This window comes from Tigriopus californicus, chromosome 1 (assembly GCF_007210705.1).
Source record: "Tigriopus californicus strain San Diego chromosome 1, Tcal_SD_v2.1, whole genome shotgun sequence".
In the NCBI taxonomy this organism is placed as follows: Eukaryota; Metazoa; Arthropoda; class Copepoda; order Harpacticoida; family Harpacticidae; genus Tigriopus; species Tigriopus californicus.
Window position 1 is genome coordinate 13,008,216 of NC_081440.1, and position 16,354 is coordinate 13,024,569.

The 16,354-nt window shown below is 40.7% G+C and overlaps 3 protein-coding genes across 3 annotated transcripts; 1 reads left to right on the forward strand and 2 right to left on the reverse strand.

Moving 5' to 3' along the window:
* Positions 1–143: 143 nt before the first annotated feature.
* Positions 144–1,470, reverse strand: LOC131880560 (U-scoloptoxin(01)-Cw1a-like). Its single transcript, XM_059227228.1, has 2 exons — positions 1,395–1,470; positions 144–1,323 (listed from the first exon to the last, which is right to left on the reverse strand). The coding sequence occupies exon 2, from the start codon at positions 1,291–1,293 to the stop codon at positions 883–885; it is 411 nt and encodes a 136-aa protein (XP_059083211.1). The 5' UTR covers positions 1,294–1,323; positions 1,395–1,470; the 3' UTR covers positions 144–882.
* Positions 1,471–9,674: 8,204 nt separating this feature from the next.
* LOC131885335 (methyl farnesoate epoxidase-like) lies at positions 9,675–12,121 on the forward strand. The gene is made up of 3 exons (XM_059233363.1): positions 9,675–10,268; positions 10,327–10,792; positions 11,662–12,121. Exons 1-3 carry the CDS (start codon positions 9,719–9,721, stop codon positions 12,101–12,103), a joined length of 1,458 nt encoding a protein of 485 aa, XP_059089346.1. The 5' UTR covers positions 9,675–9,718; the 3' UTR covers positions 12,104–12,121.
* A 2-nt stretch (positions 12,122–12,123) lies between these two features.
* On the reverse strand, positions 12,124–16,244 carry LOC131885345 (uncharacterized). The gene is made up of 2 exons (XM_059233374.1): positions 15,598–16,244; positions 12,124–12,477 (listed from the first exon to the last, which is right to left on the reverse strand). Exons 1-2 carry the CDS (start codon positions 15,716–15,718, stop codon positions 12,167–12,169), a joined length of 432 nt encoding a protein of 143 aa, XP_059089357.1. The 5' UTR covers positions 15,719–16,244; the 3' UTR covers positions 12,124–12,166.
* Between the last annotated feature and the right edge of the window lie 110 nt (positions 16,245–16,354).

Below are 16,354 nucleotides of genomic sequence, written 5' to 3' on the forward strand. Positions count from 1 at the left end.
GCATATTGATTTCGGGGAAGATTCTTCAGCGATGTTCTCTGCCCTTCAAAGTCAAACTACAGTTTCATGGTAATTTGAGCATTCAATCCTAAGCTTTAAAATGGAACACATACATAAACAAATTTCGTAGAAGTTTGTTTCAAACATTTTTATTGGGCTTGATACAACGCAGTTTGTATACGTCAACCTGTACATTATAACTTATCACAGCGGCGGCGGCGTCATTTCATGAGAGAGAAAGAGAGATGCAAAAAAATATCTGAAAAACAAACCAGATAGTTGATCAAAACGTACAAGAAGGTATGTTTAAAGAAATGAGACGCATTCACACAATTGCATTCGGGATCTGCTTACAAAAAGGGGTAACAAAATGCCAAGTCGAGGAGGGTTGTGGGAAGCGAGGAGAAGGTTAAAGGTCGAGGGATGGGGGACAGGGGACAGGGGTCAAGATTATGGCACTGAGGATGTTTTGATGATGTTTGAAGGGCCCAATGTGAGGACGTCTAAAAGAAGGTCAGCAAATTTTGAGATCATCTTCAACGAGAGAGACCAAGATTTCGCCGATTGAACAATGGCCCAAGACTTGGTTGGCGTCTTGGATCACTGGTTGGGGAAAAGGGACGTGTAATGCCACTGAAACGAATGGAACTCTCAAGGCTGACTAGCAATCAAACAGAAAACACGTGGGCTGATTTTGATGCACTGAATACTGATTTCGGCAAGATCTGATCTTAAGCTCTCAGGCAGGCATTGTGGTTTCCACAAGGATGGGGATGCGGGAGTGGGCTTTGATGGGAGGTGTTCCTTGGCTGGTTCCAACTTTCTTTTTCTTCTTTTCAAGGGTGCTTCTTTCGTTGTTGGTCACTCTACCGTTGCCATGCTTTACTCTTCGATTTTGCCGAACTCGACAGCTCCGTACAGAGAAGCGGCCTCTTCGCAAGGGAAGGCGTCCGTGGGATAGTTGCAGGTCAGGGTTTGTTGATCAAAGATGGTTCCATTACCGCACACAAAGGACCATTGGGCATATTCAATCACCGCTCCAGCATCATCCTCGATAGGCAAGCAAATGTGGAACACCTCACAGTTGTTGGCCACATCGGCATAGTAACCGTAAGCCTGACCTTCACAGGTGAAGGACTCTACCACGGGCACGGTGCTCAAGATACTCTCAGCCTCCGAGGGAAACTGATAAGCACCCCCTGCGCCTGAAGGCGCCTGCGGCATGGCCACGGCCACATACATGGAGGCCATGAGGGCCACGGTGGCCAAAGCGAAGGTAAAGTGTCCGTTCATTTTGAAATGGGAGTGTTGAAGGTGAAGGGGCTGAAAAACAACGCAAGACTTTTAAGACATGCCAATTTCGTTCGACTCGTCGGAAGACTTGCTAAACTTACTCGGAATGTGCTTGTCCAATGGCTGTGGAAGAATGGATGCTTTTTCTGGATGGAAAAACGTATTTATACTTCGGCCTCCAAAAGTGACGCCAAAAGTGGCCCTAAACGTGCGTATATACATACAGACAGTCGACAGGTCGGAAGGTACGTACGTACGCCGACGCCTCTGGTGATGTGCTGTTGGTTTGTTGAATGTATTCAGATAAGCTACATACTACATCGAGGGTACACACGGGGGTAAGTCAAGAAGAAACTTGATGAAGCCGATGCCCTCTGCTTTTAGGTGGCCTCTTCCTTCGCCGTTCGTTCATTCGTTCATTCGTTCATCCATCTATCCATCCATTGCCCAGGATTTTGGCAACGCTCGCCAGGGTCTTCGGAGTCCCTGATACGGCGTATAATGATTCCAAGAACAGTCTATTCGCATCCCTGGTCGTATCTACTCCTAGTACTGTAGTATCGTAGTACACAATGCCAATGCGGTGGGTTGGTGGATGTCGACTTCTCCGGCAAAAGGGATCGATGTTGACCAAGAAGTGGCATCTTTGGCCCCGGGCAATGGCACAACAAAGATGCTCGTCATCCCCAAGCTTTAGACCTCATCCGCGATGATGTCAGGACAAGAAACAACAAGGGTGCTCAAAAGAGGGCTGCTCGTTGACCAGAACTCCAGGACATGGTTTTTGTCCCCGTGGTACCGCTGGTTGAACGGTTGCTAAAAGGTTTTAGGGAGAAGGAAGTGGGGAGGAAAACGGCTTACGGTTCTGACATCTTCCTGCCAAATGGAATGTTGCCTTATACGTAGGCACGTAAACGTAATTGCGGCTCGGCATAAACGAAAAGCGCCTCATTAACACTTTTGTCACCTAGCGTATCTCTCTCTCTCTCTCCCTTTTGCCTGAACGGATATTCATCTATTGGTCCAACAGGTTTGCAAAGAAATACGGATATTTCCAGGGTTTCAGGAAAACGAATACTAATTACAAAAGGCTTGAGGATTTTTTTTCTTTTCCTCTTTCGAGATTCCAGGGCCTCTAAAAAGCACGGGACACGATAGCAATATTGCCCTCACTTGTATGACATGATGTGGTGCTGATTTGCATCATCCCTTTGTTCTAAATCAGAAGTCTCGGCAGAAATCGGGGGCTTATCTGAAGTATTGCTTCTAGACATGGAATGAACTTCCTTTTGTCTCAACCGCGAAACCCCGCCATTCAACATGTTTCAGTCGCCTACTTTGAGGCTACGATTTCCCCTCTTAATCTCTCACGGAAACTGATCGGCCCTTCAAGTGGATCCCAGAAATGTGGTTGACCAGCAAGTGATATACTCCCTACCAAAAGATTTCTGAGGCACCGTCAGCCATCATGTTGTCAATTGAAGGACTCAAAAAACGCTTGCAGCCCACAGAACATAGATCATTGAACATTTCCTATATGGACTTGGAGAAATTTCCATGAATTGTTGTTTGGGTTTCTTTGGTTTGACATTGCGGGCACGGCACGAGATATTCAGTACAACACAAGCTCTGGGAGGGCGGAGGAACCATCGTTAACAATCTGTCAAATGCCATCAGAGATTCCCCTTGACTTTGCATACCAGCTCGAGGTACCCCACATTCTGGCAGTGGTGGACTCCTATTTAAAGCGATCATACATAAAGTCGTGAAATTGGTTACATCTTACTTACAATAAGACACCTAAGCAGCAACATTTCGTAAGTGTAAGGTTATATGGAGAAGGGGTTTGTTCTTTTCTTTAAAGAAGCTATTATTTCTTTTGAAATAACCCGTTGCAAGCGTAAAATGAGACAAATAAGATTACGACAATTTTTGGAGAGGAAGTAGGACTTTAAGCATGCTTAATGTACTGTATGTATTCTGACAGGCATCAAAATGATAGCATAGGAAGACATTCTTATCCATACCAAATCAAAATAACAAAATTTGTCCAGCTACGCCAATTATCAAAACCATATTGAAATCAAGACGCGTGGACAAAACGAAATTTTGAAACTTTGTTAACATTACCGCACTTTTCCTTGTTTCACAAAAACTAAACTAAATTCAAAGGAATCTTCGAGGAGACGAGAATTTCGGGCCTTCATGTAGGTAGAAATTGAATAGGGTCACATCCAGGATGGAGCAGCAAGTTCTGTTTGTTTGTCTGTCTGTTAGAAATTGTATGTATACGTGCACCTGAAAGTCCCTTGGAATTTACGCACATTGCATTGGTATGGTGTGTGAGTGTGAGTGTGTGTGTGTGTGTCCCTGCGATTCTTCTCCATACACAATCAAAGCGTCGGCTGACCTTGACCATCTGGCAAAGATAAGTTCTCAAGCCAAAATGCATCTCTAAATTGCTTCATTGACACTGGCTTTGGAACGATTGTGTCGATCGACTCAGAATCAATGGTCATTCAAATGGGGACTTCGCCTTGGGCTCAGCTAGAGTAAAGTATGGTTTAAGAGGACTTGTGAATGAGGCAGATAAATTTGGGTAAATCATGAACTGTAAAAGAAAGATGGAAACGATTGAGTTAGGCCCAGATGTCAAAGTCTTATCAAACGTGGCTGTTTTTTTATTGGATCCCGGAGAGATTGAACTCTTTTGAAATGGAAAGACAAGAATAAAAGTTGAGGCCTTCCCTTTTTATCTGAAAAGACGAGGTCAAGCACTTGTTCCGAAAATTGGGCAAATGAAAGGAAGAGCTCGCGTATTTTAATTGGATGAGGATCTTTCTTCGTTGGTTGGCAAGATAATGTCAAGACAAGGAAGTGATTGTCTTTTTAAGATATGGCTGATACGACCATGAAATTTCTAATCACATTCTCATCAAAGGGTAAAGCAATTTCGACTCCAAGTGAATCTTCGCCTCTTCTTCTTTTTCTAATGCGGCTTCGTCGGTGTTCAAGCCACTAAATCGATCGATCGAATTCGGTAAAAAGACCACACATTCAAGGCGGCAGAACCTTAGAATGGTGTTGCTGGTAGAGGCTAGGAGTAAAATCAGTCTTTGGCGTTTTTCAATGCTTGTAAAGAGAGTTTGTGAGTTTCAAACGTGAAACACTGATTAGTTTGGTTATTTATCATTCCAATATACATTTTCTAGTTGATGTCAACAATATCAGAAAGTATTGCCATCTACTGTTCAAAGGCATGATTTCTTGAAACTAAATGTCTCGGTTGGCAAAAAAAATCGAAAGATTTTGGAGTCTTCGATTTCAATTGCGTGTGGTCAAAGGATGAATGAACTAACACATTTTCCCACATGATTCAGCATTAGAACTGCCGCATTGATTAAAGAGGTATATGTACGCATGGGAGTCTTCAGTATAAATTAGCCTGGATAAAAAGGGTGAAAAAAAGTGTTGCGTTTTTTGGGGGTTGTTCGCCTGTCTCTGCATTGTGCCAACCCATGGAGGCCATCAGGTCCGGAGAGGAAAACTCTACAAAACCTTGCTAAAAGACGTTCGAGCAATGCGTTACCTCCTAGTAAGATGCAAGCCCACTGAGAGGGTGCTTAGTCAACTGTTTCTTCCCAATCAAGTCACCGATTAAGAGGCAACGCAACGAGTCTTCTGGCGTGGTTTCAAAAAGCTATACATATAAATGCGACGTGTACTTTTGTTTTAGTTCCTCTTTTGTATGGAAAAATAAGCCCACGACCTCCCAAGAATAGGTGCCGGCATCTTCTTACTTGATTTAAAGCACTCTGTCCCCAAAGCCATTCAAGACGCTCAAAGAAAATTGGGAAATGTGCAAAAAAATGCAGTTTAGTCAATTATTGCATTAAAGGAACTGGTGTAGCTAAGGGGCAGCGCTAACAAGGCAAAAATCCTCTCCCTAGGTGTGGTGGGTTCAAATCCCGGCGCCGGAACTAACCCTCTCGACAATCACAACCCTAAACGGTCAATTCCAATTCGTAAACCGTCAAATCTGACGATCATATTCAAGTTAAGGCCACGAAACCGTGACGTACTTTTGGCTGGAAACATCAAGTACTTTTAAATGCAAAGTCCCAAATAAGTTGTTGACCCTTTTTCAGAAAATAGTATGCCTTCCCAGTTTGAGCGCCAATTTATTCGGCCGGCTTAAAGAAGAACGAAACGTAAACGAGTAGTTTCAAACGCTTTAGAAGCGGAATGCAAATGTTAACATATTTGGCCAATCTTTCTTTTTGAATCAACACCGGCTTCAATGTTTCATACTAGCAAAGAAAGAAGAATTAAATGCAAGAACCAGTTGAATTAGACTGGTGACAAAATTTTGAGCATAACTCTGAAACATGAATGTGCGTTGTATCATACAAAAATTGCTTAGTCCTAGTAATGGGTAAAACTATTCTCTATAACTCCTGGATAAATGTTTAATCCCATCTTGATGGATGGGTGAAAATGTTCCCAAACCAGGCCTAAGTTTATGGACCCTTTGGGCTCCTAAAACGAATACGAAATGAACTATTTCAGGGAACATTGTTTTCACATAGCTGTCGATGTCTACGCCCTCTTTCAGTTCCTTGTTCCTTTAACCTGACAAGAAAAATAATGTCAGCCACAAATCTAGAATTTAAGATCATGCAGTGTTGCCGTTGTGTTTTCAATCTCTGCACATATTTTTGAGCTAGTCAAATATTTGCAGGAGGTTTTTGTTTACACCTTACTAAGTTCCTCCATTCCTCCATTCCTCTGAAGTGACAGCTTGGAAAATTGAAAAAATCACGCTTCAAAAAAATGCATCACATTTCAAGTTCAAGATGAATCTTCCTCCAACAATCCGTTTTGAGCATTGGGTGGATAGTTTTTGGTTGGATCAAGTTGATGACAGGGTAGGCAGGAATGCACAGAATATTGCTGTTGAGATGGCTTGACCTGTTCATTTCCTGGTGTCAGCATCTTTACCCCCCATTCTAAGAGACCCATCATAAATCTACCCACTTCGAGTAAAACGAAATGGGAAAAAAAGCAACGAAAAATCATGCTCTGAAGCTGTTACTCATCCTTAACGTAAGAATCACTGTCCAAAAGCCTCGAGGCTCAAGATGACTTTGTCTTTTGACACTATATTTGACGTTTCCAGGAGACTCCGATTAATCAAAAGGGGCTCAAAATTTGATTGAAATGTGATTTGTCCATTTGCAGAAGTACTAGAGGATCTTGTTATATAAAAAGTGTGAAGTACCTACTTCAATTGCTAGAATATTGGCTTCAAATAAGAACATAACAATTGTGTTTAATGAGTCACTTTTTGTTATTTAATTTCATATTCATCAATACAAATGACAACGTCTGAATAGCAATCTGGCACAGTCTGTCTTTTGAGTGATGCGTGGCAATACACATTGCCCAAATGAGATTTGCGAAATGGCTTCTTGCGGTAGTGCATCAAAGCCTTGGAAGTAAGAGGGTTTCAATGGTTGGTCGATTTCCCAGAGCTCGAATTTCCTGGTTAGCTTACCCCCCTCCTCGTATCAATATATGTACAAATGTACTAAGTAAACGTGGCCATAAAGCCGCACAAATTTTTCACTCCACACGACATGTTGCTCGGTTCTCGTGTCAAGTCATGCTGCATCCTAAAGAGGAGCATTTCCTTTATCTCTTGGTCGATCATATTTGAATGAAGTTTCAAAAAGTACCATTTCTGATCGAGCAACTCAGTATTTTATGGGGGTCGATGGCACATTTTGGCTTATCCTGACCCAGAACCCAAATTGATACAAACTTGCTTCCATAAATACAATTGGAACATTTGTAATTCTAGCCATAAAGCAATTAATTTGCTTTTGGACATGCAAACATGTGTCTATTTTGAGTACGTTCATCAACAAGAACAATCCCGGAACGAACTTACTTGGGAGTGAACGGCGAGATAATCCAATGCATGTACAAGAGTGCACATTGCACTGTGACAGAAGGTTGCCAAATATGTCAAAGAGAGATGGATGAGCACATCAGGGCACTTAGCGGATCGAAACCAATCTCAATGGAATTATCATGACTAGAGAGCAGAACAATTTTTTACTTTAGTGAGCTAAATGTTAAGTATTTATTTTCCAAATTGAGGATCAATATTTATTTTCTAAAACAAGATCAATTGTCCATGTTCTAATAAGGGCTGATTATTTATTTTCTAAATTAAGGATGAATACTTACTTTTTTCACGCAATACTGAAACTTGTCCCAGAAAGAAACTGAACTTTTCTTATATTATCTGACTTTAAAATAGTCGGATCAACACATTTACAACTGAATAAAAAAGTGTAGGAAGTTATCTGCCATGTGCTGTTTTCCTTTTTCAACGCTAGAAAATGTCGTTTTAATGACGACTCACGGTTTTTGAAAGTCAATAAAACTTTGTGACTTGTAAGTCATCCATCAATGCAAAAAATCAAATAATTGTTAGGAATGAGGAGAAAAAAAATCAATCAAGGAAACATGTTCAACTTACATTTCATATTTCCTTTAGTAACGTTCCAATTTTAAGCCCATACTATCAAGGGTTAAAAGAATCTGAAATTTTTTTGGAACGCATTTTTCTTTTTTTTCAAAATTCGACTCCCACTCTTGTGTTGTGGAAAACGTACAATATTTTTGAGGCTGGTAAACTCGTTATTACCTTTTGTCAAAGAAAAAAACTACTCCAAGAGCAGATAATGAAGTATCTTCAGCGCAGACCATCAATAGAATGAGCTGCAGGTAAAAATTAACACATTTTATTTCGATTCATTCGGAAAAAATACAAAATGTGTTTTGGCCACCAAAAATGAGCCAATATTTAAAAAATATCTTATATCTCAGAAACTATCGTTCCGCTCTTTAATCATAAACAGCCTGTGAAGAGAAATGTGCACCCTTTAAAGCATCCCATGAAGCAATATATGTCAGATAAATCAAAGATGTCTAGACGGTGAACGTCCGATGACCGACCGCTTGGTTGCCCAAACAGCACTAAACCAATTTTGGATAATATTAGTTGTTAAAGTAATTTGGATAGGAACATCTTTGGCAATCGAGTGGTCAGAAACTTAAGTCTAGATATCCATGCATAAAGACATTCCCATTGCTATTCAATGAAGTTGGGAGTGTGATTAATATTATGCTAAAAAGTCAATTGAGTTCAGGCTACACATATCGATGTTTTGTCCTAATCAATAATTTTATTGTTTTACGAAAAATCTTGTGAGCGATAACGAAAAAAATTACCACAAAAACATAATCAACATCAAAGTCTGAAATATCAAAGACATTTAATGCCCGATTTATCCATGGGCTATGTCTTGAAAAGCAAGGAGCATTTTCAAGCTAAAAACGCATATCACCAAAATTCCAATGTTTTCATCATAACCAATGATTATACTGATGATTTGTTAATTCTTGCGGATGGGCTCATAATCAGATTGTCAGGAAACAAGAATTATCTCACTCTTCTTCAGACGTTGATATGTATTTGTCCCAGAATGGGACAAGACTTAATAGATGCTAACACAAACACTGTAAATAACGGATCCAATGAGACATATAAGCAATAAAGACTTTTTTATTTTGACATTTCATTTGGGATTAACATGGTGGCAGATTTGCCAATTCGAGCTACTAAAAGACATTGACTAGTTTCACAGATGACTGTGACCCTGAACCAAAGATTTATTCGAATCTTCAGGAAGATAACCAATGTACAGTGGAGCCATAGATAGATTAGTAGCACTACGGTAGATAATTTTGATTGCCTACAATAAGATAAATCCCCTGTTCAAAGCTCGGACCTGCCGTACAGTAATGGAGGAATGGTGGGAAGAGGATTGAACCAACGAATCAATCGTTGAAATCTATGTAAAGCAGAGTGCCAGGGAGTCATACTTGTGGATCATTGTGTACGTTTTGCAAATGGCAAAGAAATGTTTCTCATTCAATGACGAAACGCGGAAGCCGTTTTCTTAGCAAAGTAGTTGACCGATTCGGCGTTGATCGGGTCTAAATGAGGAAGACCCTTTTTGGTGGAGTGAAACCAGTTTCAGGTACAACACCATGGTATGAAGACTCTTTTCAATTTGAACAAGAAGCAAGGACCATTTGACTGATATGAATACTCAAAGTCGGGAGTACGAAGGTTGTTATCGACGTCGTTTTTGCTCGTTCAAATTTCCCGATCCCTACAGTCTGTACTGTACATTCATACACACACTGTACACTCTGGACTCCTTTAGTTCAAGATCCCGTTGAATAAACGTACCCTTGACAAATGCATTTAATCTCTCGACAGATTGTTACATGTACTCAAACACAAACATTCAATTTGTGACCGTCGAGCATTCATCACATCGAAATGATTTTTATTGCTGTGATCCTCATTTTGATAAGTTTTTGGATCTTCCTAAAGGGAACGAAGAAGCCCAAGAATTTTCCACCCGGTCCTCCGATCGTTCCCATTTTGGGATCCATTCCATTCATGAAGGGTCCAACATTGAACGAGAAGATCTGGAGCAAAGATTTAGCCGATCAATTTGGACCTGTGATAGGGTTGATCATGGGAAACAAACCCTTCGTTATGATCACTGATCCCAAAGTGGCCAAGCAGGCTTTGAGTGGTGAGGATTTGATTGGAAGACCTCGGGATCCTTTAGCTTTAGAGGTCAGAGCTCAGAATGGGAAATTCTTCGGACTTTTCCTGGCAGACGGAGACAATTGGAAGCATCAAAGACGATTTACCCTTAAAGTCATGAAAGACATTGGGATTGGACGTAGTGTCTCTGAAGATGCCATGATCCTTGAAGCCGATAAATTGGTCCAAGAGTTCGACAAAACGGTTTATCAAGACCTGCTCATGGATGGACAATTCAATATCCCGGTGGTTAATGTTCTTTGGGTTATGCTGGGTGAGTTAAGATATTATTTTACGTATCCCAACGAACTGAATTTTTTTTTAAAGTATAGCCAACGTCCGATACGAGTACAATGACCCTGAAATTCTCGCGTTTATGGAACTTCTCCGGCAATTATTCCGAGGAGGAGGGTTCCTGAAGCAGTTTTTTGGAGTGCTCAAATATTTTCCCAATCTCAGTGGACTGAATGTGAGACGAGCGACCAACCAAAAACTGCGTATTCCAATCCAGCGTGAAATAGACAACCACAAAGCTTATCATAAAACAACCAAGTCCCATATGAATGATTTTATTGGTCAATATTTGGAGGAAATGGAAACAGACCCAATGATGAACGAGAATGAGCTGATGAACATTTGCCAAGACTTGTTTGGAGCCGGTTCTGAAACGGTCAGCTCGACTCTTCTCTTCAGCATCTCATTCCTGACCATGTATCCGGATGTGCAAGATGAATGTTTTCAAGAGATCTTGAACTTGGAACGTGGTGGAACACAGGTCTCACTCCAGAATCAGAATAAGTAAGCGGTGTTTTAAAACCGATCCCTATCCCCTCAGCCTCAAAAATCTCAGTTAGTCCTTCAAACTATTTTTGGGGTTCAGTAATATGCAATATGCAACTTAGTAGCGTTGAGTGCCCTTTGAAATGAAATTAGCATTATTAATATTATTCAAGTGCGACAGAAAATGAGAGTCCATGACCTTAGTATTCTCCTTGTGAAGTGAAGTAGAAAACAAACAGCTGACTTGGGTTAATAACGCAAAAGTGGAGAGACAAGTTGTCGCGCCAGACTGCAATGTGATTGAATTGTCATTTATTATACTCTACCGGCTCGTTTGAGCAAATATTATTCCACTATTGGGTCAGATTAGTAGAACGGTGTCAGAACGTTACAGAAATAGCATTGTTTGATCTTCTAGTCCAACTCATCCGATTCTTGAAATTTTATTTTAGTTGGATATCAGTGCCATTTGGCTATACATTTTTCACCACCCAACGGTCAAAACTCAGGGTGTCATACCTTTACATTTCATTTCTTTCATTTCACAAGACGGATTAGGTCAAATGTTTAGCTATCCTTTATTCTCATTGAGTGTTATATCTAGTTCCTGGAATTTTTAAACTCGTATTAGATGAACATCAAAAGAAGTTAGTCTGGGCTGAAATGTCAACCATTTGATATGACATCCAATCGCCTCTCATATTTCTCTTGTCATTGACCAAAAGTGGTTTCCTTGCAAATCGACCTCGCAACGCCATTAGTACCTGTTTTGATTCGGATACTTAACGCGTACATAAATCCTCATCTAACAGATAGTGTATGTGATTCATGATTTGGGCTCGTTCACGAGACTTTCGGACCTCTATTTATCTCGCAACCTCTTATAGATTCGTATTTGTCAATGCCACCATCAACGAAGTCTTTCGAAAGAGTTCACTTACGGCTAGTATAATCCCTCACCGTGCATTGAGAGATACCAAGATCCTCGATTATGACATCCCCTATGACACTATGATTTTGACCAACATGATGCTCAACAACAACGATCCGATCTATCATATCAACCCCGAAGACTTCAACCCCAAGCGTTTCATCAATGAATCCCAGAAACTTGTCAAAAATGATGTCCTCACTCCTTTTGGCGTGGGTAAACGCGTTTGTCCCGGAGAGTCCTTGGCCCGAGGGGAAATCTTCATCTTCCTGGCCAAACTAATCCGGGCATTTCAGTTCTGTAAACCCGTGGAACACCCACCACCCAATGCCGATGTTGTGTGGGGCATGGCTCGATTGCCCAAACCATTTTATGTATACCTTAAAGTTCGGAAATGAAATCGTAGAACTCTGGAACATGAAGCTGACAGTTTTGTGTATTTCAATAGACCAGATTCCATTTTAGTTCATATCTTCCTCAAACATTGGCCAAAGAGGCTCATCTTCATTGAGTACCAAATAGACAGGTAGCTCAATGTCCCGCTTCATTGGTGCCCACTCCCTCCTTCTTTCTTCTTTCTTGGTCACATAATGCCGGGTGTTGGAACGCCCATTGTAGCTCCTGAAGAGAGGGGTGGAGTAAATAGAACTTTCGTGCGGGGTCTGGACCATAGTGTACATAGGAGATTGTTTCAAATCCGACGGAGAGTTGGTGTTGTAGATGCTCTTGAAAATGTGCTCCTGCACTAACGCAGGGTCCATGTAATCCGAAGCTAAAAGAAGATTTGTAATGATGTTTGCATATCGGTGTCATGAAAGAAAATTTGCCAAATCAACTGCAAGCTTTGCTGCTTTACTGGGCTTGTGTCCCGGCGCTTAGTCCTTCGCACGACTTGTGATTTGAGCAAGCATTTGTATTTCAAAGTTGTTTTTTGCATTACTGGCAATTTATTTTGTATAATGAGAAAAAAATTATGTGTCCGGAAGAGGTACTGTGATTACTGAAGTCTCTCCTTGAGATCACCCATTTTAATACTTGAGGAAACCTATTTGCTTTCTAAGAAACCGACTCCAGCCAATGTCATTCTTTGAAAGTACTCAGTGGTATGCCATTTGTGGGATTTTGTTTGATAAAATATGCTCATTCAATATTTCCAGTGTGTTGTATGATCATATATGTGTCTTAGGAAAGAGATGACAAGCGTCACTCTGAATTAACAAGGGCAGGCATGGGTCAGGGGTGCCAATTTCTTATCAAAATAGTGCAAACACAATTTTTCGGCCCACACAAAATTGGTCGCAAGATGCAAAAAATGCATAAAAATGTGAAAACGGGCGCAAGATCCAAATAAAGGTCCAGGATGCAAAACGATGTAAAAAAGGTCCAAGGTGTAAATGAATCTTATTTCCATAATTAATTAATAATGAGCCACACACATATCCACTTTTTGTGCACCCTTAGAGATGACATTGTGGAAAAATTCTTCCATCCTTCAAGATGTGGCTAAGTTAAAGAGAGTGGATTGATCAATTGAAAAACAAGATATATATAATCCATTTTGCTGTTTTTTGGCAGATTTGTGTTTTTTTTGTACCAGAATGGCGCTATTCATAATATTTTGGTTGGTAGCTCATTCCAATGATTTCTTGTTCTCCAGAAAGCTATACATGTATTTTAATCAATTTTGGTTCCAATGAGTAAGCAATGATAGAAAAAGGTTTCCAAAGATTTTTTTTCAAAATTCGAACTTTTGGGGGAAAAGTAGATCATAAGAAATTCAAATTATCTTCCCTTCAGATTCTAAATATGATTCCAGGATAGGTATTGTACTATATATTCAGATGTAAGAATAAAAGGATAACTTCCAGATTAATTTTCTCCTTCCTCCTCTCTGATATCCAAGGGATACATTCTAGTGGCAATTCTAGTGAAGTGAAGTTAATTTGATTATTCTAAAAGGTCAGAGAATAAAAGGCCGCAGTTTTCAAACGAAGTGCAAAATGAAAAAAAAAATCTTCAGCATTACGAGTGACAATCTCAATTTCTTGATTTAAGAAGTTTTTCGTGTTTAAGAATATCATGAAGTTCAAACTTGTTGAATTTCTTGATATTCATGAAGGGTATCCTCCTAGTCAGCATGGGTTACGTGTACATTTTAGCACGGTTACCCAACTGATTGAACATATAGAGCAGGTTATTGAGGGACTGTGGAGCCATGAATCAGTTGATGTAGTTTATCTCGACTTTTCCAAGGCCTTTGACAAGGTTGATCGTGGTCTTTTACTTAACAGGTTCCATGAGATTGGGATCCAAGGCAAGGTTCTGAATTGGTTAAGAAGTTTCATTTCTGGTAGGAAGCAATTGGTTAAGGTTGAGCATAGATTTCTAGACACTGGATGTCGGACGACCGACCACTCGGCTGGTAAAACAGTACAATGGATGGTCTCCTGGGAATTGATTACAAACCGATTTATTGTATTGTTTAGCCAACCGAGTGGTCAGTCGTCCGACATCCAGCGTCTAGAAATCTATGATTCCACATACCGACCGCACCATGGGCTGGTAAAACAGTACAATGGATGGTCTCCTGGNTTAGCCAACCGAGTGGTCGGTCGTCCGACATCCAGTGTCTAGAAATCTATGGGTTGAGGGATCTCTTAGTGACATAAACGATGCGGGGGTTACTCAGGGCGCCATTTTGGGTCCTCTCCTTTTCATCATCGTCATTGATCTGCTTCAGAAGCTTGGTAGTAGTAATGCCAGTATCTCTTCCTATACTGATGATACAAAATTGGCAGTTGATAGGAATGGTCAGAATTCCGGTTGTCAGTTAGTGGCCCTAGACCAAATCTACTCTTGGGTTGCTGCGAGTAACATGGTACTGAATGGAATGAAATTCCTCTCAATGGCTTTTGGGTCGACGTCTTTAAACACTCCACTATCAGATGAGGAAGGTAAGGGCATTCAACAGGTCTCATCCATGAAAGATTTAGGTGTAATCCTCCAAGATAATGGAAAGTTCGATGAGCATATCCAGTTGAAAGTTAGTAAAGCTTTTCAAACATGTGGTTGGATATATCGCACGTTTAAGTCCAGAGATAGCATCACGATGTTAACTCTGTACAAGTCGATTGTCCAGCCACATCTTGAAAATACTTCACCCATTTGGGCTCCAATGAGTTCAGCAGGTTTGCAAAAGGTCGAGCAAGTCCAAAAATGTTTCACTAGGAACATCACAGGATTGAGAGAGCTCTCATATTGGGAGAGGCTAAAAAAGTTGGGACTGTACAATGTTCAGACAAGGTACGAAAGGTATCTGATACTGTACGTCTTCAACAGTATCCATGAGCTTTGTCCCAACCCAGGATTTAGGGTCAATTTTGTTGACCGTAGAGGCTTTTTTGCGTTTTGAGAGCGTTTTGAGAGCACCCTCAAGCCCTCGAGAATCCAGGCTAGTTCGAACAATGAAATCCACATCTATCCTTTCTCGGGCTCCCTCATTGTTTAAATTGCTGCCTTCAAATATTCGTGGGGCGTATCTACTGTAGGCGTTAATCCAGTAGCAGGATTTATGTCAGACTTGGACAATATTTTTGACTAAAATTCTCTTCAATAGTTAGCCAGATCAGCCAACTCTAATTCGTTGGTCGATCAAATATTCTCCTTGGACAATAATTTGCGCATTGTGAGTGGAAAAGAACGATATAGCCCTAAAAATAATCATCAAATTGGCGAAGCAGTCAACCGCCGTACTCTAATCAAATTTTGACGCCTCTGTGAAACTTTCAGGCATTAATTACAATTGATAGTGCACCATTTCACAAAATTCTTTTTCACATTACACAAGTTTCATTGCACCGTAAGTTGCACAAAAAGAATCCCAGAGACTCACATCGATAGCGAACCCGATCCATGTTATCCAAGGTTGTATCTTTGGCCGAGAGATGGTATGGAGCCGCATTCATAGCCATCTCAATACTGGATAATAAGGCTAAGGGCAAGATAAAGCCCATGTTGAATTCGGATACCCACTTCCTTCTGGTCTTGAAGCAAAATGCAAACTAGTTCCACCTCAAATTGAAAGTGACGTGAGGAAGGTCACTCGGTTAGGTTTGAATCTCTCCAGGGAATCAGAGCGATTCCGTCTCACCCGGATCCTCAGGCTGTTTGGCATCGCTGTTGGTCAGATCATGTTCTCCTTCAGTGTTTTGACACCTCCAACCCTTGGGGAAATCATCCAGATTTGTTGTGACCTTAAACCCTGCGTTTTCAATCTAATCTAGAGACTCATTCTGTTGTGAAGTTCCGCCCGTCTCGATCGATTTATGCATGATTAGACTCGGCCACTTGGTGTTTGAAGATTCACTTGTTTTTCTACTCAAGACATGCAAAGTCAGACTTGGCTTGTTTTTTGGTCCGTCTCAATTAATAGTATGGGGTTCAATCATTACACTCTATAGCCTCGAATCGAGCCTTATTGAAATTGAAAGATAGAAACAAAACAAATCAATTTCTCACGTTTAGTGGGGCGCAAACCTACTCGTTTCCGACATTTTTTCACTATCTTATACAAACACTCTTTCTCTCGTTCTTTCTTTCTGTACTATTCATAATATGAATGACTGTCGACAGCAGTTCCGCACTTGAGT

Excerpts from the sequence above, each read along its gene's own strand:
- LOC131880560 (XM_059227228.1), bottom strand. The coding sequence starts at position 1,293 with ATGAACGGACACTTTACCTTCGCTTTGGCCACCGTGGCCCTCATGGCC.
- LOC131885335 (XM_059233363.1), top strand. The coding sequence starts at position 9,719 with ATGATTTTTATTGCTGTGATCCTCATTTTGATAAGTTTTTGGATCTTC. Across the intron at positions 10,269-10,326 it reads TGTTCTTTGGGTTATGCTGG|CCAACGTCCGATACGAGTAC; the intron begins GTGAGTTAAGAT and ends TTTAAAGTATAG. Across the intron at positions 10,793-11,661 it reads TCACTCCAGAATCAGAATAA|ATTCGTATTTGTCAATGCCA; the intron begins GTAAGCGGTGTT and ends AACCTCTTATAG.
- LOC131885345 (XM_059233374.1), bottom strand. The coding sequence starts at position 15,718 with ATGGGCTTTATCTTGCCCTTAGCCTTATTATCCAGTATTGAGATGGCT. Across the intron at positions 12,478-15,597 it reads GGATCGGGTTCGCTATCGAT|CTTCGGATTACATGGACCCT; the intron begins GTGAGTCTCTGG and ends ATCTTCTTTTAG.